Consider the following 26,466-nt stretch of genomic DNA (forward strand, 5'->3'; position numbering starts at 1 on the left):
TGGAGACACTACACTCTTCCTCTTTCATATCTTTCTTTAAGTAAAGATAGAAAGCTGGTGTCCTTGTTTTATGAAACCACTAGAGATAATAGGACTATAAGATATCATTCTGCAATGGATAGTAGCATTTATCATGATCAGTGCAAACTACATCCACTGTTACATGCAAATTCTATTAATAACTCTTTATTCAAAGTTAATAAATATTAAAAGCCAGTTCTGTGTTCCCTTTATTTCTCTAAAACTTTTTTTTACCCATCAAGTCAAATCCAGCCTCAGCCATATGCTCCTACAGTCTTGTACTGTCTGTCCCAATGGGAGCTTGTGTATAAACTAGAAAAACAGACAGCATGCAAAAAATAAAGAGGATGAATGGTTTCCTGATTTAGTTCACAGTTTCCATCCAAGACCCCATCAACCAGTCTAGATGATCAGCAGTTTGCTCATTTATCTCTCTGTACAGATGTAGCTCCCTGTATTATGATTATCAAGCCTTCACCATTTTGTCATTCCTCTGTTTATACCTCAATTTCTTCGTCCAGGAGGAATGAGCCAGAATCAAATTGAATACTGACGCTGGTTTCACAGGTGTTTCTAAACATTTCCAGAAGGAAAGTATCTTCTCCAAAAATGGCTCTGTCTTCTCTATCTCCAGCCAGAGCTGTAGATGACAGGTATGGGGATGGGAGGTGTACGTGGGGACTGCCAGGATACTTGGCATCAGCTCTCTTGCATGTCAAATAGAAGTTGTTGAATTCTGTTGCTGATGGAAATGATTAATCTAATGAAAACTACATTGTAAGAACTGGGCACTCAAAAGTTATTACTTGGTGTTTACAGCTGTCTGTTCTGATGCTGGAGGAGACATGGATTGTATTCTCCCACCACAACAGCTTCTTTCATTGATTGAGAAGATCTCCAAGATGGTGAAAGAATACTCTTTCCATTTCACAGAATAGTTATTAGTGGATTCCAAACTGAGTAGGTTGAGGGGGAAAATAATCTGTTCTTCTTAATTTTATACCATTACTAAGTTGTCTAGCATGAAAAAATTCTATTGCTTTTTCAAAATCCAGGAAAATTACTGAAGTTTACTTCAATGATATTTTTACACAGAAAATAACAAACAGTTCCCCAGGTTTCCAATATATTCTTTAAGCAATTATTTCTCAGCTCAGTCTTTCAAAAATGGAAGATCATTAATCATTCAGTCACTGTTTCCTCTATGAAAACTAAAATATTTCAGGATTCCAAGAAATATCAAATGTGCAACCAAAATCCAGAAAATCAGAGCCATATCCCAGGGTACATTTAAACATTCTTTATCGTATCCTTCAGAACTTAGCAGGAAATCCAGAAAATGATCTTATGTGAAGATAAGGAGATATAAAGGACTTTGCATTTACAACTAATTCTGACTTCTCTGGCCTACTGCAAGCTCCTGCACTTTTTATGTTCACCTTCAGAGTCTATCAGAAAATCAGTTTGCACTACTGAGTGCCATGCACCACGTTGAGTTCCTCCAGCTGGTCCAAACAAAACAGTAAACAAATATTATGCAGTCCAGTGTCAGAAATCCTAGCCCATAACCTGAAAGCAAGGTGGCAGCACTATATTTATTAGACTAATAATCTCTGCTTCTCTGAGTAGCTATAAAGATGCACATAACTATAGCACACTAGCTCTGGAATTCATTTCTTCAGAGCCTAGTTAAGCATCTCTAGATAGCACCACACTGCTTGGGGCAGAAAAAGCCCCGTGATTTCCTCATGTCTTCTCAAATGATCCTATTCTCAAAGCTGTCTGCCAGTATAAGAGATTCCAAATGAAATGATGTAGCTGGTTTCCAAATTGGCAGAGAAGTTACCTGATTGATTATTGTATCAATTATGAAAATGCTTTACAGCTAGTTGGGCTGACATGGTGGGCACATTTTTTCTCATTATATAGCAGAATCTCTAAAGGATACCTAAGCAATTTATTGTCATGGGGACTCATTTTCTAAAACCTACCAACACCTCTCATTAAAAAAAAAACAAACAATGAATGAACTATGGAAACTGGGGTGTCCTGCAGGCGCTGGCTCTGAAGTTGAAGGTTTTCTTTTTACATCTCTAATTTCAACTAATCATTGCACTTTGGATAATGGCCTTATAGAAATCTTAATTTGTTTAGCTTATTTCAGTGTTGGGAAGATGTTTGAAGACAATAGGTAATAGAATTTATCCAAATGTCTCCCACTTGGACATCTCACTGGAAACCATGAATGAAATCCAGTACTTCACAGCTCTAATAATGTCAGAAATACTCTGCGAATATGTAGTATTTTGGCACATCCTTTCCACAATTCTGATCACTAGCCAGCAGTAGGAATGGCAGAAGCATACATTTTTTAAATTTTATTTTAGTCAGTTGGATGGCTTTTAATCCCAGAGGCAGCTCAGACTGGAACTGGTTCAAGTTTGCAGCAGCCTATTCAGATTGACTTCTTAGCTTAGCTTAACAGCTCTTAGATTTAACCAATTTTACGAATTAGGAGGAGTCAAAGATTAATTCCCTTTTTCTTTCTCCTGACAAAGCACTTGAGGAAAATGGGACACTATGTCCAGGTAGCTCAGAAGTCTACTATAACACAAAGATGATGATACCACCTGAGCAAAAATCTCTCTAACAGTCTGAAAAAAGAAGTTTAAACATAACAAAATACTAGTAAAATGTAGTTTTGGCTCAGGTTCCAGAGTCGAACTTGCAGAGCAGCAACTCACTTTCACATGCAGGTCTTCCTCCGCTTACTCGTGTCCCAGGTACCTCTTCTCCATTGTCAAACACACACCAGCAGCTTTCTTCATCCTGGGTGCACTGCACAGGTGAGAATATCCCACTGGGCTCTTCACATTTTGGAATGTAACCCTTCCCAGCTTCTCGTAAACTAGTTCTCAACTCCAACATATTACAGAAACTAGGACCTATAAAGAAAGATTGTTGCAAGATGCAGAACAGAAGACAAACTGATCATCTGAAAAATAGAATATAGCAATAACTTATTTAGAAATATGTGTAATTTTAGATGCACTAGACAACATACACTTTTTTCCTAAAGATTGTAGTGATTGTTGTATGAATTTGTACCACGAAAATGGTGGAAAAAAAGTAAAAGATATGATAAGAATATTTAATAATGTTACAACATAACCTCACACATATGCTTTTATAAACAGCAATAGTTATTATTTCTCACAAATAAACAAAACAGTGACGTGTGCTTGAGGAACCGTCCAAACCCAAGAAGATCCAAAACATTCACCCCAATAAAATTGATATTCACTAATTTTGTTAATCCACAAGTGTTGGAGTAAATTTGGGTAGTGATTCAGGTAACAAATATTCAACTACTATTTCTTCAGGCAACACAGTTACTTATCTCCCATCTGGTATGCTGCACATCTACAACCAGACTTCTATCAGTAGGTTATCTATAAGAAGAGCTGAGCAGACTTGCTGGGTCAGACCAAGGTACTAATTTGCTATCCCATCTTCAGCAATTATCTGCTCTTGACATGGATGTTCTGGTAGAAATTTTGCTTGAAGCCTGAAGATTATTCTCCCAAATTTTCTATGGGAGATGGAAATCAGAAAATCACTAGCTGAGGAACTGAAGAAAGAAACACGGAGCAGAGCCAGGAGATTAACTCCTACTGGGCTTCTCAATTTCTCTGCGCAGGGTTTCTCCAGCCTTTTGGAGGAATTTTCACAGAATCACAGAATCCTAGTATAAGATCTTCCATCTCTGATGAGAGCTCAACAGTCCCACCTTTATTTGAAGAACAACCTCTATCTCTATTTGAAGACAACATAAAGATAATATAGATTTAATCACTCTGCACAGAGCAGTCAAGGACCATGTTAAATGGACTCAAAGCTGTGATTCTGTTGCTCTCCTACTGCATGTCGTTCAGCTCCTACAGCTCAGAATTCATCCTGAAAACTCATGAGCCTGCAAACTTTTCTGCAGTGGCATGAATATAAAGAGAACATAGGTTATTAATCAGTTTTTGAACACTGGTTTGTTTCTTGTTATGAAAGTAAATGGTAACTATTTTCAGCTATCCTCTCAAAGACTGTACTTGCATGAACTTATCATTGAGGAATCCAACCATAAGACCTCCATATTTCCATGGGAATCATTCCAAAAAGGAAAGTACAGAAGTACACGTGCAGCAAAGCATGAGACATTACCAGTGCCATCACAGCCTGTGGGTAAAACATTACTCACACTCAGGATTGCCATCTGAATCTTTGTTGCCAGGCTGAAATACTTCTCCTGACTCAGGATCTACACACCAAGTATTTGCATAAGATCTCTGTAGCACGGTGTATTCTCCTGTCTAAGAAATATCAATTACATGTCATTGCAGAGCAACATATACTAACACAGACACACTAGCATTCATATCCCAAAAGCCTGGTTAAAATATTTGGTTATATTTACTTTTGTCCTTTAATGCATGTTAAGAAGAAAAACAAAATACTAAAATACTCATATCAGGTCCTGAGAGGAGCAGTACGTAGACTGAAAGCTCACTGGGATTAACTTCTGGTATGACCTTGGTTTGAAATTTCTGTTCCTTCCCCAGCTCAGGGCTCTACATCACTCGCTGGCAAATTTCAAGAGCATCGTGGACTCATTTATGGAGGGAAAACCTCCCTTTTGTTTTGTTGAACCCTTTTCATTCAGCTTAGTAAGAATGCACAAAGGGACACTTAGTGAGCTTCGACTGAATCTCTGTGGGTCTTTAACATGGTTGTAGCAAAACCAGGAAGGTTTTGATACACCTTTCCTCAGCCACACTAAATTACCTCAAGGCAGTAGGGGACAAACAGATCTGTTGCAGAGGCATCCAGCTTTGAGCCACTCTGTCTCCAGTTGGAGATTAAGGCATTGGCTCGAGATCTCTGGCATGACGTCTGACCTACAAGAGGGAGAACATATGTATGCATGCTAAAATAAAATGAAGTTCTCAAACCCAACATAGAGAAAGGGGCACGCCTCCATCTCCTTTGCTTATCTACATGAGGCTTTGCTGCAGTGTCAGGCAGGGGACATCTGATCACTGTCAGGTAACAACAGTAGGGGGTCAATTCCCAAATCATGAGAGCCAAATTCATACATAATGAAATAAAAGACATGAGCAAAATCAAACACAAAGGTCTCCTTTCTCTTACACTGGTTGAAAACAAGCCTCTCTTCATACATAGCATGCTAGAATTTTCAATAAAAATTAAAACTTTTAAGAATAGGTAAGCACAGACACTTAAGAAGAAAAGCCAACTGACATTTGGGACGTTCCGCTGAGCGTGAAACCAAGGAATCCATAACATAGCGTCCTCTTTCATCCACACACCAGCAATGACCTGCCCAGGGAAGAAAAACAGATTTACTGTAGATGCTGTATTGCAGTATTCCTGTTTAAATTTGTTGCATTCCTGGAGGATTTTGACTCACCGCGTCACCACAGAAAGTGGTCACTAAGCTGCAGACACAGTTAATTCTGATTTCCAGAGAAAAATAGACCATACTTCTGAGCAGCGCTGAGAATGGAAACTTAGCACCTCTGGTAAGAACCTTCTATTGCAAATTGTACAGTATAACATCTATTCCCAGCAATTTCCTGTAATGCATAGATTTGCTGAGAGTGTACTCCATCTTGTTGCCTTGATCATTAACAAATCATTAGCAGAAGCATTAAACAATTGCTGATTCTTGAGTTTACCTCTGAGGAACATTCCTAGCAGCAAGCAACTGAACACTGACTGATTTTTGAAACCTGATGAACTGTCACTTGAGTCACTCATTCCAATCAATTTTTCACCCATCATATAGCTCACCTATCCACCTCCTTCTGGTTTGGCTACAAGAATACAGGTTTTCTATTTTTTAAATTAGAGTATTTTGTGAGGAGTAGCTCACCTGTGCTCTCATAGCATTGAGTTGGCTCCCAGTTTCCCAGGCCATCACACTGTGGGATGTAGGGATGAAATCCCAGCTGCATAGCTTCTCCAGCAAAACCTTTCAATGTAAAGTGATTCTGCCAGTAGAAATGCAAGACTGTAAAATATGAGTAAGAGAAAGACATTGGTGGCCAAAACAAGAAAAGATATTTTAAAAGTACATATTTGCAAACACTGAAGGTAGATAGAGTACCCATATCTTAACTATGCAAGGTGTCATACATATCAAAGAATCATTAAATGGCTTAGGTTGGAGGGGACCTTACAGACCATTTATTTGTAACATCCCGCCATGGGCTAGTTGCCACCCACTAGACCAGGTTGCCTTGGGCTCCAACCAACCTGGCCCTGAACACCTTCATGGATGGGGCATCCACAGCTTTTCCAGACAGCCTGTTCCAATGCCATATCACCCTCTCAGTAAAAAATGTGTTCCTAATATACAACCTAAATCCCTCACTTTTAGTTTAAAGCCAATCTCTCTTGTCTTATCACTAGCAGAATGTGTAAAGAGTTGGTCCCTCTCCTGCTTGTAAGTTCCCTTCAAGTACTGGAAGGCTGCAATGAGGTCTCCTTGGAGCCTTCCCCAAGCCAAGCTAAGCAAGCCCAACTCCCTCAACTTTTCTTCATACAAGACAATTGAAATCAGCTCTTGGGTTAGGTTAATTGACCATTAAGCAACATTTGCTGAGTTGCTCTCGTCTTTCAGCAAAGTTGAATTTGCCATACAGCACTCTTGCACAGATCCTAGACTTAATCCTTTTAATTTAAAGTCCTCATCTCCCTCTCCCCCCACCTGATTGTACAGCCAGCTGGAGAGCATAGTCACTGCCTGATAACAACTTCTCAGAGATCATCATCTCTGATTCGTAGGGCCGAGTAGAACGTAGGAGGTCACTGTCCATGAGCTGCATTCCCTTTGCCATCAAGAAGCTCTCTCCAAAAGGGAAGTGGGAAGTGTTTGAGGCTCGGATTAGTTGCTCTGTCTCCTCTATAAATTCCACAGCTTCTTGCTGAATACTTTGACATATACCAGGACCTGTAGAAAGCAGAGGGAAGTTGACCTATTCTTTCCAGACATCTACAGACTTGGACAGTTGGCAGTTAAACACACTGAAACAATGAAACAGTTTAGTGGAAGCTTTTCTGCTAAAATAACTCTGCTAATCTCTTTTATTATATTTCTCTTCTGCGCACAGAACTGGTTCCTTCACCACTCCTTGCCCACTCTTTCTTCCAGCTGGAAAATTACTACATGATATGAATGCTTTATGGTTTCAACAACTCCATTTATAATCTAGTTTGTCTGCTGGAAATAACTCCAATGAAGGATCAACAGCTCTGGTGGAGATGCTCTAAACAGAGGGCTTACCAAATATCAGTGATGGCCTCACTCTTATCCTGTTGGACTTCTAGGGCATACCTGTTACTCTTGACTGAATAACAGGAAACAGTGAATAAAATTCCTCCTCTATAGTGTTAAGGCGTTCTTGGAAGTCCTTTACATCAGTTAGTTTAACAGTCAGTTTTCCCTATGAGTCTTCACAGAGTGCTTCTAGCTTTGTAGTATCCTTTGGTATCTGGATAAGCACCTTGCAGTATATAACTACACTCCCTGATATAGGACTTCATTTATCCATGTTGCCAAAGAAGAGAGACCATTTATTTTCCAAAAATGAGTTTCTCTCCTCAGGTGGTCAGTGATAATGGCACTATCAATAATCTTTCCCTAGCCCATTATCTCCTACTTCACTGCGCATGAAAGGAATTTTTCTCTTGTGGTATAAAATCAAAGACCAGAAAAACTTCTATTTGTATGCCAGCAATTCTGTTACTTACATGTCGGTACCTGGTTCACTTCTGCCCTTGTTCCTTGCAGTTCTTCCCCATTGCTGTTAACACACCAACAATCACGAAGCTCAAAGTGGCTTAATGGAGCACTGAAATCAGCATAGGCTCCTGGGTAATAGGTAAACTCTTCATTCAGAAGCTGCCAGAATGTGTATGGATCCAATAAAATGTTCTCCACTGCAGAGGTCAAATTTCCCTCCAGTATTTCAGGTGGAAGATCAGCAAAGGATGAGTATGAGGTGAAAGCTGGGAAGACATTCTGGTTCCCAGTCTCATACAAAGCTTCAATAAAACCTGAATAACCTTTGGAAGATGCATTTTTATATCCAATTAGAATGTTCAATAGATTGGCAATGGGCAGAGTTTTGCCTTCGTTGTTCTCTGTAATCCACCTTTCGTACCACTCAAAAGCTTGCTCAGGAGGACCATTGCACTGCACTTGCCTCCAGGCACCATCAGTATCACACTGGGGTAGGTAAATGCTGGAGAGTTGAGTCAGAGAACTTGGGTCTGACAACAGGAGCTTCAGAGTCTTTAGAAACTCCTGTCCAGCTGTGATTTGACAAGCACTGGGGCCTGAGGAAATGAAAAACATGCATAGCACATCTTATGAATGCAGAGAAGACATACAATACCTGCAACCTGAACATTCTCACTGTTATGCCATGAACACTATTACTGATGCTTCTCATTTGTCCCCAAAACAACATTTTTGGCCCGTTATTAAGGGCAACCATTTCTGCTATGTTGGGCCAGAATAAGATTCTTAAAGGCGTATGAACCTTTAAAGGTGTATTCAGAAATTTAAACAAAATCTGATTAGATGCTTGTAGTTCTTACCAGGGAGACAGGAGTTTCATGCCCTAAACAGCTTCCTAAATCTGATCACATCAAGTAAGCATTTTCAGATGCACTAGAAAATCTGGTAGTTGATCTTTCTTCAGCCAGTCATTGCAAGATAAATGATGTGAATAGTAGGGTAATACTGACTTTATTTCCTCTTGAACTTTACCAGAATTTTCAGTCACGTTGTCCTGTCTTTCTACTCTGCAATGAATGTCATAGCTGAATGTAAAAATGCCATCCTTCAGAATGCAGGCGTGAATGAGTTTTCTTTTGGAACGTTTTTCTGCCACCTCCAGAGCCAAATCTCATTTTGCCATCCAGCAGTTCTACAAACATGGCAGAACACAGGAGCTCACCCCTTGCACACCACAGCATTATAAAACTGTTTATTTTTAGCTGCACTCCAGATGCACTGCTACAAATCAATCTCCTACCAACCTAGAACATGGTGGTGAATTGGCCAGTACTTCTACAAACTGCTATTCAAAAGAGCTCCTTTTGTGTCTATACTGTATCATATGCTGGTTACTCTACTATTCCTTCCAATGCAAGAAACAGGATCTTCTCTTGGGCTGTTCCTCTTGTTGATGTGTTGTTTTCAGTTCACAGAACCATGAAAGACAAACAACCCTGGCCTACGGGGCTGGAACTGCTGGAACTTTATGATCTTTAATGTCCCTTCCAACCTAAGCCATTCCATGATTCTGTGTGCTTCCTTTTTCCTTTGTATTACATTAATAGAAGATTAAAAGAGGCACTTGATAGTCTGTAAGCAAGGCACAATACCAAAGTGTGCCTGACAAGTCATTTCTGACTCACTCATTTCTGATCTGTCTATACAGTCATTATGAGAAATCAATTAGCTTTTGTATATATCTTTTATGTTTGGTCTCCTATGATGGTCTACCAAGTTAAAGATACACTCCTAAGCCAAAAGAAGCTCATGGTTTAAAGCATTAAATCACTTCAGCTCTCAGGACAAGAATGAGGCAGTGCTACACAAGTTACTTTGTCCTGGAAGCAGAAGAGGTTTTCACTTGGCTAGGGGCATACAGATGCTCTGTGTCTCACGGGTATTGGAGATGTTACGCACACTATACTACATATTTAAGTAGAGACAGATGTCAGTGGCACATAACAAGATCTCAGGCTATCTGCTGTGAGTATACCTGTCTTACATACTGAAAGAAAAAGGGACTGTCTCCCTTATACTTAGGATACCAAGTTTAAATACACTTTATTTCCCTTAATTCCCCTTCAACTGTAGGGATAACATTCTTTTGTGTTAGGGGACAATCATTTATACATTTTCAGAAACAACCAAATATGAAGAAAGAAATCATGAAATTCCAACAAAGTAAAGAACTATCTTTAAATAGATATTATAAATAGATACTTTTAAAATTCCCAATTCCCAGAACTTACATTTTATGGATTTTCCAATATTTCCTCTTATTCCTGGAATAGTCTTTCCATTCAAATCAACACAGAAGCAATTTGTCCCGTAACACTGAAGTGGCAGAAAGTCACCATTCTTGGTACAAGAGGGAATAAAAAGATCTGATCCTGCAGACAGGCTTTGTTTCAGGTTCTGCAAGTTTCTCCTTTGCTTCTCACAATCAGAGGGACACCTTGGACGTTCACCTTGAACTCTTGAGCCTGGTACTTCTTTACCTGAAGTGTCCAAGCACCAGCACTCTCCTGCATAGCACTGAACTTCCTCATACCTCCCCTCCTTGGTGCACGTTGGAACAAACAGGTCCCTTGTCTCCTCACCACAGTCTTTGGATCCCAGTGCTAGTTTCACCACTTCACCTAAATCTTCAGCAATGCTTCTGGGGACAGAAATCACTTGTTGAAGGAAAGTAAAGAACTCTGGAAGTTCCAGGACAGAGGAAAGGAATTTAATCATATTCTGATTGTCCTGAAGAGTTACTGTGCGGCCAAAGCTGTCTACAAGAGCTTGACTCAAAATGGAGCTCTCCTTTGATATTTCCAATGGAAAGGCCACAGCTGACTGCAGAAGGCCTTGGCTACTATTCCTCTCGGTTGCATCTTCCTGTGTGAAAAACTGCCCAATGCTGTATTTGCTACTAGTGCCGAGTGCCCCAGTGAAGTTAAACTGGATCATATTCTTCAAGAACTTTCCTCCAAAGAGGTTTTCTTGGAAGCGTTTTGGATTGGCAGTAAATCGCAATGCCACTTGAGCCAGTTCCCTTGATGGGAACATTCCTGAGATGGCTTCACTAAGGATGGATTCTAGCCCAGGAATCTGGCTGGCATATGGACTTTGCACGATTGGAGATGACAATCCAGAGTCCAGAAACAGCTCTTTGAAGGAGGGAGGGCAGGGTCTTGAGAAGCCAGCTCTTTTCTCTGACTGTACATCTGGTGTGGAAAATAAATCAGACTGGCTGAAGTACCCAGCAGGGCCATAAAAGATCCTTGACAAGGCCCGCTGTCTCTCAGAGATGCACGTTTGTTCTTCACCTAAAAAAAAAAAGGTAAAAAGTACAAATTCATGAAACTCCAAAACTCACTACTCTATAGATGCCTTTTAAGTAGTCCCAATAAATGCTTCTGAGCATACTTTAACTTGCCTCTAGATCCCCAACTAAGCATCAGTCATACTGATAAAGAAATTTAAAATGTTGCTAAGCGTAATGTAGAAATAAACTTTTCCATTCAAGACAAACATCTTTCATTGTGTCTGAATTTACTGTTCTTGGTCTTTTTTTTTTTTTTTTTTTTTCTGTTATATTATTTTCCAGTGCAAATCCTCACTCCAACCTTTATGGCTGAAACTACAGATAGTCTTTTTCAAATACATTAATACTTTGACAGGAGGTCTACTTCTAATAAAAATTACTCTTGATTCAGATGCAATATGTGGACAAGAGAAAGGGAAATAGATTACAGTAAAGAAAGAAAGAGTCATTTTAATGAGTGCTCACTAACAAGAAATGTATGTCACAGGTGCCTCTATCCAGTCAAGTCTCTGTACATTCATACGCAGACAGTAATGGCAGTAAGTCACTCCGCACACATCCCTGATGAAGGATCTCTGAAAAAAAATCACTTAACGCTCAAAAGAAAGAAGAAAAATGGAAGACTTTGTAGTTATAAAGACTCAAGCAAGAAGTAGAGCGCATAACTATGATTATGAAACATATTACTAGAGGATTCTAGGAAGGATAAAAGTTTAAAGAGGAACTAGACAAATACTTGGAAGGTGACTCCTTCTTACTCTTTGTCCCTAAAAACGACTGCAGACACCATTGGAGACAAGACAGTGAAAAAAGAGATTTTGTATGATATAACACTCCTTAGGATGTCTCCACCTCCACCTGCATTTCCATGTCTATTCTGCACCCCCATCCCCATTCCTCATGCATTTCATTTTCAGACAATATTACAAAACCAACAGTGCTAGCAGTGAGGACAGAAGCTAGAAATCCTAAAGCTGCTCAAATAGGTTAGCAAGTAATCCGAGGCTCTGTGACCAGCATCTTTCTCACTCCTCCTTTTAGAACCTTTGCTCTGTGCCGTAGTTCTTGGCATGGGCTTAGAGTCCATCACAGTGCTTCCTTTGTAAAGGCATTTTCTGTAGGATGGACCCCTCCTGCGTTCAGTGCTAGCTCTTGGTAACAGGGATGAAGAACATTCCTCTAGGGACCAATAAGTTAGTGTAAGCCACAATCCCCAAGTATGCTAATTGAAAGCAAATGTAGGAACACAGTTGTTAAATGCTCTGCCCTCCTACTCACTGTTGAATCAAAGTAAAATGATGAGGAATAAACAGAACAGCACTGCTGGGGTGAATTTACTGTAGGGTCTGAAAAGGAGTATGTTCCTATCCGAACTTCCTGTTACCTGTGTGACCTGAGGTGCTCCCCATACCTACATCTCTGCTTCCTCCAATGTGAGCAGTGCTGGGAATAACAGCAAAGAAATCACAAAGAAATAAAACAGAGCAGAGGAGATACGCACATGGCATGTAGCTAGCTGGCCAGAGACTCCAACTATATTCTCATGAAGTACCTTCTCGGGGTTAGCCTTAAAAAACCTCCACAGAAATATTCCCTGCTTAAATTTCCTGACTCTGCCAATAAAAGCTGCAAGCAGCCCCAAGTGATGCCCCCCGAAAAATTATCAGGAAAGCTCAGCAAAGCACATGTGAAGAGAAAACAACCAGCCCCAACATATGGTGAGGCCTCTCGGAGGCTTCCTTGCAATATCCTTGGTGATCAGCCTTGGAGGCATGAGAACATTTTCATTTTATTGTAAGCCTGTCTGTGCCTGGAGCATGCTGAGTAACTTGCAATCATTCCACCCAGGGTAGATTCCTGCTTTCTTTATCTGCATGGTACCACTGTGTCTTGTAGGCAGAGAAATGAGCTTCCCCAAAGACATTGTGCCCCAGCCCTCTGGCACAATCCTGAACACTGAGGTAGCACACTTTGGAGCGAAGGTTTTTTAGCTTTCCTCCTCCCCTCTGGCCATTCAACATTTCTGCTGTCATTTCCATTTGGAGCACTGATTTGATGGATTCTTAATGAAATACCTCTCAAAGCACAAATTCAGACACCTTCTCTAAATAATTTTTGACAATTTTCATGGTCAAGTATGAAAGAAATACAGGAAAGAAAAAATTCAAATGAGAGAGACAGAAGTTCAGTAGCATATCACCAAAACAACAGGGTAGCCCAAAACATCACCTTTGCTTACACTGTGACAGATATTGATGGTTGGACTAGATGATCTTATACTGTCTTTCTGACCTTAATGATTCTATGATATTGGGCCTAGAATCTCCTAGAGTCAAGGGATAGGTTATCTCAATGTATGAAAAACTAAAAGGCTGAAGGCAGATCATAAAAGAAAATTAAACTAATATGGTATTTAATAATTCATTCAAATATGTTTCTTAACAGCACTGATGTATTTGGATACCAGTTTATGAGCACCACAATCTGTCAAGACCTAAGAAGGGAATTGCTCCTTCATTTTTTTAATCATACACAAAATTCCCACAGTAGATGAAGAGTTTAGAGGGTGAAGGTGAATGGGACCAGTTTGAACTGAAAGCATACATGGATAAGTGAGGCAGTGCTGCCTGCTAGCATTTTCCCCTTTTCCAAACCTTGCACATACCACAGGCTGGGGGCTGTCCTCGTCTCTTCGTGCCCTGGACCTCCTGCCCTTTGGTGTCCACGCACCAGCACTGTCCCCCCTGCTGGCACTGCATTGCTGTGTATCCCCCATCACTGTCACACGATGGGATGTAGGCATGCTGGTAGCGCTGGGCTGCATAACGTTCAACTTCACATTTTGAGGGGCCTGGAAGAAAAGAGGAGGAAAAGCTTAAGGTTTCAGAGCCATCTATGCTTGATTCAATCATTTGCTTATTTTTATCAAGCCTGGGGAAAAAAAAAAGGTTTAATTTCTTGAAACTTCAAGTACCAGCCCAAGACAGAAATTCTCCATCCTCTTTCACCCAAGTGAATCAATTCCATGGTTTTCTCCTGTAGATATTAATTTCTGAAAACTACATGAACCTCAACTCATTTTTCAGCCACTATCAAAGGAAGTTGGAGGAGTAGCATCACTCACTCAGAGAGTTTTGGCCATTAATGCAAAAGAAAAGGTGGTCAGCAGAAACAGATGTGCAGCATGGGAGGCAGAGACACAAGCATGTGCAGTGCTTCCAGTGAGAATGAGGTACTGCTCCTGCAACAAGCTCCATATCTAATCGCAGGGATTTGTGCTGAGACCATCGATTTCTTTCATACCTCTGTGCAGGGAACAGAAGCCTCTGTTCATGTCAAACTGGGCAGAATGGCAGTGAAGCACACTTTCTGATATGACTTACGGTCTTCTAACACCAGCCTCAGCCCTTCCAACAGAAGCTTTGCTCTCTTCTATGAAGATACAATCCCAAAGCCTAAACATTTCTCACTTTCCAGAGCATTTCCACTTTGCTCAGCTATCAGGCTGAGGTAGTTACAGCATCACAACAGAACAAACCCTTCATCCATGGAGTCCAACAGCTTTCCTGGCAGCACGTAATGTGTTCAGCTTCAGGTAGTGGTGTAAATCCTGGCTAATTCACCAGGGCACCACAGTCAGTGGCTAACGAGTGTGGTCACATCTCCATCTGGTGGCTGTTACAGCTTCATTCCTATTGAACCACCTCCATCTAACAGGCACAGTCTGCTTCACGGCACTGAGCATTGAGAGGGGGAAGATGCTTTCCAGACTTCCCAGAATGATAGCTTGTCCCAGAAATAGAAAAACTGTATGACCCACGTGGCTGGAAGACCTCTATTGGTATCTGACCAGTGACTCCTTAGTGAGGGTCAGATGCCAACATCAGAGGAGTTTGGATAGGAGGATGAAGAACCACACCAGGAGATACAAACTCTCCCCGACAAGGCAGTTCTGCAAGGCTCTGGTGCAAGGAAGGAGGCACCTTACTGCTTGCCCTGCAGAGCTCATTGCCCACCAGCAGGGAGGCTCTCCTCATTTGCCTGCCCGCCCCAGCGCGAAGATCATCCCCAAGGGCAGATCCAGAAGCTCAGCTTTGCTGGCTCAGGCACTGCAACCTCATGTATAGTCTCATGGGGATGGAGAACGCTGTGGCCAGTGTAAGATCCTTCCTACTTCTGACTGTAGGGTAGTAAGTTAAGAAGCATTTTCTCAGGCTTTTAAGTGTAATAAAACATCAGATCTACCTCCAGAATCTCGAAGAAAGACCTTTACAGAGTTCACTGGCTTTCAATTAACGCAAACCTCAAAAAAGCTTTCTTCATAGGTTAAAAACAATCTGATGCTAAGGATCTACAGCCTCGAGATTAAAAGTCAGCTTCAATGGAAGGATCTTGATTCTTACTATATGCTTAAATGCAAGAGGCCATCAGAACAACTCTCCACAGTGGCAGCTGTCATATATAAACCCCAAAATTACTGTCTTCAGGGAGTCAGCTGGGCACTACTTACATCTGAAGCGGCCAGAGGTGGCCAGCTGGACTCCCAGGAAGCGCCGCTGCAGGATCCGATACATGCTGGTCTCTGTGAACGTACGGGCAGGCTCCAGTGCAGAGAAAATAGTGTCATAAACTTCATCGAGCAGCAGCTCCAGGCCTGGGAAATAGAGGTCTCATTTTAAGACAGAGGTCATCTGCTTTGCACTAGAGGAGCAGAACTGGAAATGTATTAGGAAAAAGAAAACCAGGCCTATAAACTGGCCCAAATGTGAACTTAGGCTTCATTACTCTAATGCATTGCACCACACAAGACGATGCTGAGTGCCCAGTCATCACTCATCTCCATCAACAAGGAACATCCAGTAACCAGCACTGGGCTGCGGTTGTGGTTCACTTTGCAGTAGAGACATTGAAACTATGCAATTATATCACTGATGATTCCAAAAAACAATTCCTGACCATTTTGGTTGACTAAATTAAGCAAATGAAAAGATATGCAGTAGCTCTTCTGAGTTTAGATTAGCTTAGTATAGTTCAGATTTTAGGAGAACTTCTCATACTCATGGGAATTAAATACTGAAGTTCTCATCTACCATGTAAATTTTAATCCATCACGTTCTGCATTTTTCCCAAGGGTTTTTGTTGTCGTTTTTTAATTTTTTTAATTTTTATTTTATTTTTTTGCTTCAATTTTTTTAACAGAAATATCTAAGGAAGTGGATTTAGGAGCGTTCAACCTCCTCATTTATCTACATTGGAAAATAAAACTCTGCTCAGTAAAATCTCCCATTAACTACTAATATGCCTGAAAGGTAACCCGAGCCTATAAGAAAACAGGAAAAGATCATCAGAGCAAGAAGAAAATAGTTCAACTTCCATGTCTTTTTTATATTCCTCCACATTGGCGATTGGACACTGAATAGAATTCAGCCTTCTAAGATAGACAGAGGGTGGGATGCAAAAATCCTGTTCCAGCACGTTAAGGAGGGCAGGGTTGACTCTGTTTGCTGCTGGCTGGAGTTTCCAAAGAATGGGTTCACCTTGAGTGAAAGAATGTTATGAAAGTCATATCAACTGGTCTGTGTGTTTGCAAGAATGCACTCGGATGTCAAACGAAACTGAAGTCTGATACTTATTATTTGTCCTTTTGCTTGGGAATTAACACGGTGAAGCTGAGGTGTTGGGAGGCAACTCACCGGTGTCTGCAAGCTCCCTCCCCAGGCTGTCCACACAGTAGCAGTACCCAGAGACCTCTGGGAATGTCTTCCGGAAGGAGCTGAAGGTTTGGAAAGCCGCTGGGAGCCTGGAAGGAAAAGCAGCCTCTTGTGAAGTGCCCAGGGAGGCCCACTGACAACAACAACAAAGCATCTGCTGGCTGGCTCAAAACCATGGGACAATCCTTAGATCTGCGTGTGTCGCCCAGACTCCAACATGATCCAAATCAGCACTCCAGTAGACTAACAAGTCTCCTGCGTTTTTTAACCAAGCACACTACAGTAAGATCTCCCTTCAGAAGATTTCTTATCCTTCCTATGCACATACCCAGCCTCCAGTATTCATTTCCAATTCTGTTCTCACCATCAAAAGCCTGTCAAAGAGAGTTGAATAGGCACATGTTGGCCTAATGTTATTACTACAGCCGTTCATTAGCTCCTTCCACAAATGCGCACAGCGTGGCTGAGGGCCTAAACAAACTGGTTGCTCCCTTTACCTCCATGCTATATAGGCTTTCTGCGCTGAACTAAGCATAAAAGCTGATAAAAACATCACTAACGTTTTTCATTCAGAGAGAATGATTCCATGGATTAAAGAGGAAAGGTTTCTAATGTATTACAAGCGAGACTGACTCCTACTTTTGGAGATCAAAGAAATGATATTTCCCAGTAGAATACTCTAGGAGTGACAACAGCAAGATTCCAGTATAGTAGTGGTTTAGGAAGGAAACTTAATAAGGTCAGAGTTGGAAGAAACATAATAAATGTGATCTTAACCAACAGACACTTTGGGGTTTCTGCAACCTACCAGACTATTTGCTGGACTGAGGCAATATGGCCAGTGGGACATTCTCACTACATTCCAAAACAACTGTTTTATTTTAGAGACATATCTTAGCACTGGAATATGATAAAGGCCTCATGTCCCAGCCACATGTGGCTTATTTGGAAAAAAACAGTAAATGGAATATTCTGCTCAAGGCATTCATAGAATGATGGAGTCAGAGTAGGTTTTAGCAAGGAAGGACACTTTGGCACCCTGATCAAGAAAAAGAAAGGTTGACAAGCACAAGAATTTTACAGCAAACCCATAATCTTCCATAATCTTAATGAGATCAGAACTAGTCTCTATCTCAGTGCCACTCTACTGCAGCCTCAGGGCTGCTCTAATGTCTGCAGTCTGCAATGCACCTGAGAAACACTGTGGCAGTGGCCATGGCGTCAAATTGCCAGAGTTCAAGAAGTACTTGGACAACACTCTGAGACACAGGGTTTGAATTTTGGGTGGTCCTATGCAGAGCCAGCAGTTGAACTTTTGGGTCCCCTCCAACTCAGGATATACTGTGATTCTGTTCTAAGACTATAATAGGGCAGAACCTCCACTGAACTGGGGTAAGACAGTGATCAAGGTCTTTAACCTGATGGAAGTTATAACAATAAAGTAAAAATTATTGATTTTTGGATTCTTGATCTCTTCCCAAAGTAATTGCCACAGGTTGTACTATACAGATGCCTATCCTAGTTGGGCCTGAGCAGAGTCTGTATAAAAAAAGCAACAGTAGGAACTACAGGTGTAAGGTAGAAAATTTGGGTTTATCTTTCTTCCCAGAAGTCTTCCTCTTAGGAAAATCTTAGCCTTACTCTTTTCAGAATTCTCCATTATTTTATATGACACATTCCTTTATTCTGGAATAGTTGGAAAAGTGTGGGGAAGCCATTTACAAAGGGAATTAAGTGACACATAGATTTCAAAAATGAATTATTGGAACCAAAGTTATTCAGTTATTGGAACGTGAACGTGTTAAAATAGGGGTTTAATCTCTGCATTTGCCACAGTTCTTTGCTTTGAAACTTGTCACTTCACCTCTATATTCTTGCTGGCTGCTTATAGAGCAGAATAGTTATATTCCACGCACGAATATGGTGAAAAATAAATATATTAACAACATAAGGTACTCCAATTAGACAGTAAAGGATCAAGTCTGTGCCATAATTAGAAAAAGAGACAGCTGGAAGTGAAATGGTTCTGGTATGATTATTTATACGGACACAGAAGTGCACAGTCCTGCACAGTCCTTTTCCAAACAAACCTCCCAATGGGAGCAAATACTAAAAAAGTATAATAAAGGAAAAACGTAAAAGAGATTCAAAATATATTAATTTAAGGCACTGCTTCATTCTCTGCAAACTGAGTCAAGGCAGAACAAGACATTACATTTACTCCACTGCCCTCCTCTGGAGAAACGTGCTGATTGCGATGCCCAGACAAGGGCACTTCTCGAGACCTCTTCCCTCTGCAGTTCCCTTTTCCCAGCCCTTATTTCTATTTATGATCATTAATTCCCTATTTCTCCAAAGGACAAAGGCTTCCTGCTCCCACTGACAAGCATTTAGTCCAGCATTTTGAAATCCCCCCCAGCTTGCTCCAGTCACTGAAGCTGGTCTGTATGTCACATCCCTGTTTATCTCTTGCTTGCTCACCTGTATGAGTAACTCCAGCACTGTGTAAATGGACAAATGTCTTCCCAATGTCATGAGTAACTTGTTCTTTATGTGTTGCCACTTACTTATCTTTCTGTCCTTCCGTACAGAATTATCTTTCATCTATACATCTGAATTTCACTCTTTCTGTTGCATCTGTCTCATCTACTGTTTTCTGCTTGTCTGAAAGGTCTCCATGGCTACTTTCCCAAATGCAGATCCCAGTGGTAATCACTACTGTGCAAAGTCACGCTGAATACACTACTGGGATGGAATACAAAACTTCTGCAGAAGAACAAATTTAATTCACAGGAAAATGCTTTTTACTTGGACTATTCATTAGTGGGAAATAATATCAAACATAATCACAGCAAAAGGGCTGGGGAAAAAATGCAGTAATATCCTTCTTTTAAGAGCTGTGCAGCACTGCCTCCCTGTTTTGGAAGCCTATGCTCTTACCTGTTATAATTATGAATGAGATCGAAAACCATCATGTCTGTCGTGTTGACAAACTTGCATTGGACAGGCAGAAACTCTCCATCATCTGAGCACTGTGGTGGGCTTTTCTCCCCAACCCCATGCAGAATGCGGCGGTCTCGGATCTCACAGGCCCCTGGACCTAACAGGAAAAACAGTAATGTTTATTAGTGCTGAATGTCCTACAGACAATCCCATTGGAATTGGAAGTGGCCTAGATTCATTACGCTGAACACACTAACATAGGTGTCTCTTGTTCTCTCTATAGCCAAAGGAAAAAGGGACTTAATTGAAATTTCTCCATCCAATCTTCCATAGGATAAGTGTAGGCTACAGTGCCCAAAGTACTTATTTACCATCTTTCATTCACACCAAACCTTCCATCCCTACTAAACTCACTGTTCTGTTGAATAGTACTTACATTGTGTTGGCTTTCCTCTCTGCCTGGTGCCATAAATCTCCATTCCTTCTTGGTCTACACACCAGCACTGACCCAGCTCCATGTCACACTGCACCACATCAAATGCCCCTGAGTCCAGGCACTGAGGGATGTAGGAGATGCTACTGCTGTTGATGTAGCCACTCACCAAGACTCTTTGTTTTTGCAGCTGGCAGAAGGATAAGCCTGCAGCACCAGAGAGGGACACTGTTAGAGGAAGTTATTCGTTGGATTCAGAATCATCTATTTTTAAACAACAACTGAATTTTCTGAGAGGGAAAACTTCTGATTTTGTCATCCAGTAGGCATCAAGACACTGATGGAGTTGATGTCATGGAAATTGGTATCCAGAAACCCACCACAGATAGGTTGAAGCTTCCAATTTATTCGTAAGTGAATATGATGAGTTAAAGTTTATATTTTATGTTATTTTGATCTTCATGAATACAGACCACCTGATACAGGAATATCAAGTTTCCATGACCGTCCCTAAAGTAAGACTAGAACTTCCACTAGAAGGATTCAGTGAAAACAACAAAATAGAGTCCATCTAAGTCTAAATGCTCTTCGCTTCAACAGTTTAAATGTAGTCTTAAAACACTTTTAAAAAAAAAACAACATTTTGAACAAAAATAAAAAGCTTTGACTTACAAGATAAAGGATATCCATTCTGTTTGCTGCCAGGTACCTCGATGCCATTCTCATCTACACACCAACAGGAAAGCCCATTCCTGCTGCATTGAACTGCCCTGAAGGAGAACATGAGTAACAGATTTATTCTAACTCTCAAGTCCTCAGTCAGTGTGGGGCACAAACCATAGCTAACAGGCTCAAGTACTTGCTACAGATAATAGAATCAGAAAGGACTGTATTGCTAAACCCTCCGGGTCTACCTAATAGTTCAGTCTGGAGAAGTGGAGGTTCAGGAGAGACCTTATCACCCTCTACAACTCCCTGAAAGGAGGTTGTGATGAGGTGGGGGTCAACATCTTCTCTCAGGTAACAGCAACAGCACAAGAGGGAATGGCCTTAAGTTGCACCAGAGGTGGTTCAGGTTGGATATTGGAAAGCTTTTCTTCTCTGAAAGAATGGTGAAGCATTGGAACAGGCTGGTGGAGTCACTGTCCCTGGAGGTGTTCAAGAAACATGTAGTTGTGGTACTCGGGGACACAGTTTAGGGGGTAATATTTGTGGATGGTTGGACTGGGTGATCTTGGAGTCTTTTCCAATCCTAAGGATCCTCTGATTCTATAATTAGTTCTTTTGCTATCTTGAGAAGAAACCCAACCGCACGTCTTTAAGAAGTGTGGATAACTCCTCACGTCAACTTAGCACATATATGCCAGCAGGCACATTGGTCACAGGTTTCGTGTTCACTGGTATGAATGGGAAGACATCAGCTGCATTACACAGTAATCTGCAGCAAGATTAGGTGGTTACTCTTGGATTCACCTATTAGCCTACAGATTAATTCCAGCAACAGGGAATTCATTCAGGAGAGGCTGGATCTGCAACATGGCTCTGTCAAGTCTCTTTAGTCTCTGAGTTCCTCGCCCTCCAGCCACTGATAGGGTGGCTCTTCAAAACTGAATCTAAAGATTTCTATAGCAATGAAAAGTTATATAGTAAAACAGCAGAACTACAGATGATGAGCTACCTGAACTGGCCATTTTCTGAGCATTGAGGGATGTAGGTTTCTCCTCCAGTAAAAGCCTTTTCCCTCTGAAGTTCGCATGGACGCAATGGCTGAGAATCTGTCTGGTACTCTGAAAGCATCAAGAAGGTAAACGTTAAGTGTGATGTCACGATTAGCCTGTTCTTATCAACACCCTGTTAGCACCACTGAAGCACAGTGGAAGCCCAAGTTTATGAGTCCTCCCTGGTTATTTCCACACTGTGCCTTCTGTATGGGACAGCAGAGAGAGGCACAAAGCAAACCAGCAATGCTGCCAGGTGCAGGATAAGTATGTGATGGAGGTGCTCATGAGGCCTTTTCCCATGCCTGTATTTAATCAGATTCATCTCTGTTCTATACCAACGTGGTACCATTTTCTGGTACCTGAGTGGGAAGTACTGTGGGGGAAGATGTAACTGTGAGCAAGTCAGCAAAGAGTTTATCAGACTCCTTGATAGACCCTATCAGTGTGAAACCTTGGGAGTCTGGAGTGTAAGACAGAGAGCAAATGGTATCTGTTTGTGTCTAAGGGTAAACAGGAGGTTCTGTTTGTATGCATTGTTAATCTTATCACACTTAAGAAACCTTTCATCCTTTATCACTGTGTTTTGGGAGAAGCTAGAGCAATCAACTGATGAGAGGGACAGGAATTCCTGACTTGTAAGTGAGTGGTATATAAGACGTATGTTGAACACAATAAGGGAGAACTATTCTGAGAACTATACTGATGCTACAAGAAACTGTGAGAGCTCTCTAACTCGACTGAGCGACGACAGTTTACATCGTTTGTTGTAGTTACCTCCACAAAACAGCACTTTCCTCAGCCAAGTCCGTTCCTCAGCAAGAGGGACATCACTATTTGCGTTTCTGAGTATTTGTTCTTTATTGAAACCCAATAAAGTTATAAATAAAGTTAAATAACAGGCACTATTCAATAAAAAGGAAAGGCATTTCTTCTTAACCAAAGGAAGACCTAAAAAGAATCAGTATCTAGCAGCTAGCATCAGACTGGCTCATATTAGGAGCTTCTCAATCTCTACCAGTACATGTGGTTAGCTGCTGAAGCCACCACTTGTTCCAGTCTGTTCTTAATGCAAACCAAATTTGTCTGCTGCTTTAAGAGAACAGTGAAATTTTGTAGGTTCTCTTTTACAGAACGGATTAAGTTGGTCTGAATTTATAGTAGTGCAAATACATCATAAGTTCTGAATTCTTTCCAATTTTCAGTGATTTAAATGATTTGAGCCACAGGTGCTTTCTGTGCACCTGAGAACTGTCAATCACTTTTTCTGTGAGTTCTACAGTGTCCCTTTAAGCCCATGTGAAATTGCCACAAGACTGTAAGGGATTTTATGTTAACTCAACTACAGCTGTCCACATGTACACAATCCTCACATCCTTTCCATTTCAACTATGAGTGAGACAGTTGGTCTGAGGTGTGTGGAGGTCCCTTTGTACAGCGCTTTGTACAGCTTGTTAAGGTACTTGAATTAAAACATTAGTGGACGACTTACACTGCTGCCTTCAGGACTATCAAACTCAAGATCTTTAAACAGATCAAAGAGAACTGACGATAACATTCAGACTATCCAATATCTTAAATTGAGAATAAAGCCTAAATTCAGTGAAAAGACACAGAAATAGAAGACTTTCATCCCACCCTTTTCTGTACATGCTTCTTCTCTAGACCATCATATTTTCCAGAAAACTTTGTTTTTCCACCCAATTTTCAGATTTTACAAATTCAGACAATCTTGATCGTGTAGACATCCTCACAGTTTAGGATTTAACCTGGAGCCTAAATTCAGCCTGCACATCACACAACCACCATTTACATTTGCAATGTGCAAGACTCAAGTTCACTATTCAGTTAGTTGGAATAATGCACGAAGATCACTGGAGCAGACACTACTGTACATGAGCAAAGTAAAAGGACATACTCACCAAATATGTTGGCTGCTGCTATACTAATAAAGCACAGAAGGGTGCAAGCTGGGATGGAGCCCATCATGCAATAGGACAGCTCCATCCCTCTGTGTCACTGAAGCATCCTGCACATTGCATGCAGCCTTCAACTGCCTTTTTATAACAACCATAGCTCAGACAGGTTCACTTGTGTGCTGGTACACTGGGCATAGAATTGGGTGAGTGACGCATACGATGTTTCCGAGACAACTACAAGAGGTCCATTCACCTGGAACTGCCCTCATGGTTTCCGTCAGCAAGTTGTCACTGCTCTCCAAGGAGCACTACAAGGACCAGTCATCGGAAAGGAGAACAAACAGCAGTCACAGAGGCTGGCTTTTGATTTAGTCACATCAGCACACACATTAAGTACGCTGACATGGCCCCATGTCAGTTGCCACCTGTGCTGAGCTGCAAGTATTTGCTGGAATTGGTTGGAAGTAGCTTAGCTTCTGAGGCCTCATCCTCCAAGAAATATACGTGTGTAACAATTAAGCTGGTTAACAGAAGTCAATTTTGGAGAGTACTTATTACAACCAGGATGCTGAACCTAAAACACTTCAGAAATATTATTTACTTGACTGCAGAGTATCATGTCTTACTGATCCACCACTAATGACTGACAGCATTTACCTGCACCAAGAAGTACCAGAACTTGCTTTCATTTATGAAAAGCTAGCTGGACAACCAGGCCCAGAAGAATTAGCTTAATACTAACAGAAGTACACCTCTGAGGTTGGACTTCGGCTGATTTCAGTAAAAAAAGTGACATCAGCACTCTTATTTGTGATTTCTGCGTATGGAATAGTCCAGCAACAAGTCCAATACCTTCTTACCAACCAAGACAGCACCTGTGGTAGCGGTGACTCAAGTACCTTTGAGATTGGGCTGTAAACCTCTTTAAGTCCTACAGCACAGGTATCCAACCTTTGGCTTGCCTGGGCTATATTGTGTGAAGAACCACAGGGAGTCACTGTACCTGCAAGATGCTGCCCTTGTGTTCAAGGAATGTGTAGATGTGGCACTCGCAGGGATACACTTTAGTGAGCACAATGGTGATGGGTTGGTGGTAGGACCAGACGATCAAAACAGAAAATACAGCTGCAGATTTTTTTTTGCTGTTCACACGACTGTGTTTAGCCAATGAAACAAAATGCATACAATTATTTGCCATAACTTGAACGAGCCCTGCACTGCTCCTTCCTCTGGGGAGGTGTCCCTGCCTGTAGCAGGGGGCTGCAACTAGATGACCTTAAAAGTCCCTTTCAACCCAAACCGCTGTATGATTCTGATTCCCCAGGACTTGGGTTCAGCTGAGACAGTACGAATCTCACTCCAACGTTTGGTTGTTTTGAGCAATGAGTATTGTGAACAATGGGGATGGACCTGGGGCCACTGGGCTGCTCAGTGGACAAGAGCCACACGACACGCTGGGCCAGGCCACATGCATCCCGCATGTACCTGAGCTACAGCATTAGATGTATGTGGTAAATGTGACCTCAGTCTGCAGCACAGGCTTACTTTACCATGGCTAGCAGTTTTAAAATGAGTGGAACTATATTTGGACCTGACTTTCAAGAAACCCACTCTGGACCCGAGTGAAGTCAGTAGTCAGCAGAAAGATCAAGCTGGGAGATGATGAAGAACACTATGCAGATGGCAAACCAACACACATTCATCTAATCCAGTTTTCTAAAGTTTGTCCAGAATTGTCCTTCAAGCTCTCTGTATAGAAAATTCACTTTCTTCCTCTTTCTTTGTTGACTACCAAAGGTCATTAGTTGGTAATGAGCTAAGGCAGTCAGGAAACTAAGGAGACCTCTAAGAACTATTATTTATAGAAAAAAAGCAGTGTGCAAATATCTACGCATCTAGAAACTGACAATATCTACACAGCATCGATTCTCATGACTGCTTTTATTTCTTTAAAAAACAGAAAACGACCTCTGAACTGTGCTAGGGAGAACAGCCAAGACTTAAAAATCTCTTCAAAGTTCAAGTGGGAGATAGTGTTCTGGCAAATGGTGTCCTTAGAACCACTTTTAGATGTGCATCATGTGCAAGTTCAGTGGGATTCAGTGGTCCATGGATTCAAAAAATAAAATGGGAGTTTATACAACAGTGTATGCAATCGACAGTCTTCAGAGGAAAAAAAGGCACCTGTGATCTATGGTTGGTCAAATTCTAATTAAGAAAATCCTCAGTGCATAACACTCCCTTCAGTGCAGGGATGACTGTATTAAGCTCTATTTTTAGCACCTGAGACAAGATGGAAGAACATCTCAAATTTGCTCAGCACTGAAGTGTGAAAAAGGAGCAAATGGAAAAGGTCCCTGCCGCTAATGTGGTTTTAAAATTAGTTCATCTTCAAAATCATTGCTTTAGTGCTGGAAATGAAGTTTCATTTGTTGTAAACGTTAGCAAAAAGCAACTCTAGACTAGAATTGTTAGGGGAAAGAAAAAACTTCAATGTGATGAAACATTTTATTGCAATCACAAAATCTTAAGAAACAGATCACTTAT

General features: G+C 41.2%; 1 protein-coding gene across 1 annotated transcript in view; it reads right to left on the bottom strand.

Annotated features, from left to right (window-relative positions):
• Positions 1-23,986, bottom strand: part of TG (thyroglobulin) — a gene marked incomplete at both ends in the record, with an annotated part of 138,390 nt that extends 114,404 nt beyond the window's left edge. Inside the window, 16 exons of the mRNA XM_079534017.1 lie at positions 2,766-2,966; positions 4,274-4,385; positions 4,858-4,970; positions 5,335-5,412; positions 5,969-6,106; positions 6,806-7,048; positions 7,849-8,436; positions 10,132-11,196; positions 13,861-14,046; positions 15,706-15,849; positions 16,889-16,995; positions 19,847-20,006; positions 20,286-20,489; positions 20,955-21,052; positions 21,961-22,069; positions 23,923-23,986. Coding sequence (XP_079390143.1) covers positions 2,766-2,966; positions 4,274-4,385; positions 4,858-4,970; positions 5,335-5,412; positions 5,969-6,106; positions 6,806-7,048; positions 7,849-8,436; positions 10,132-11,196; positions 13,861-14,046; positions 15,706-15,849; positions 16,889-16,995; positions 19,847-20,006; positions 20,286-20,489; positions 20,955-21,052; positions 21,961-22,069; positions 23,923-23,986 — 3,610 coding nt within the window. The remainder of the gene's footprint in view (positions 1-2,765; positions 2,967-4,273; positions 4,386-4,857; positions 4,971-5,334; positions 5,413-5,968; positions 6,107-6,805; positions 7,049-7,848; positions 8,437-10,131; positions 11,197-13,860; positions 14,047-15,705; positions 15,850-16,888; positions 16,996-19,846; positions 20,007-20,285; positions 20,490-20,954; positions 21,053-21,960; positions 22,070-23,922) is intronic.
• Between the last annotated feature and the right edge of the window lie 2,480 nt (positions 23,987-26,466).

Source organism: Tetrao urogallus (genome assembly GCF_951394365.1).
Source record: "Tetrao urogallus genome assembly, chromosome: 3".
Lineage (NCBI taxonomy): Eukaryota > Metazoa > Chordata > Aves > Galliformes > Phasianidae > Tetrao > Tetrao urogallus.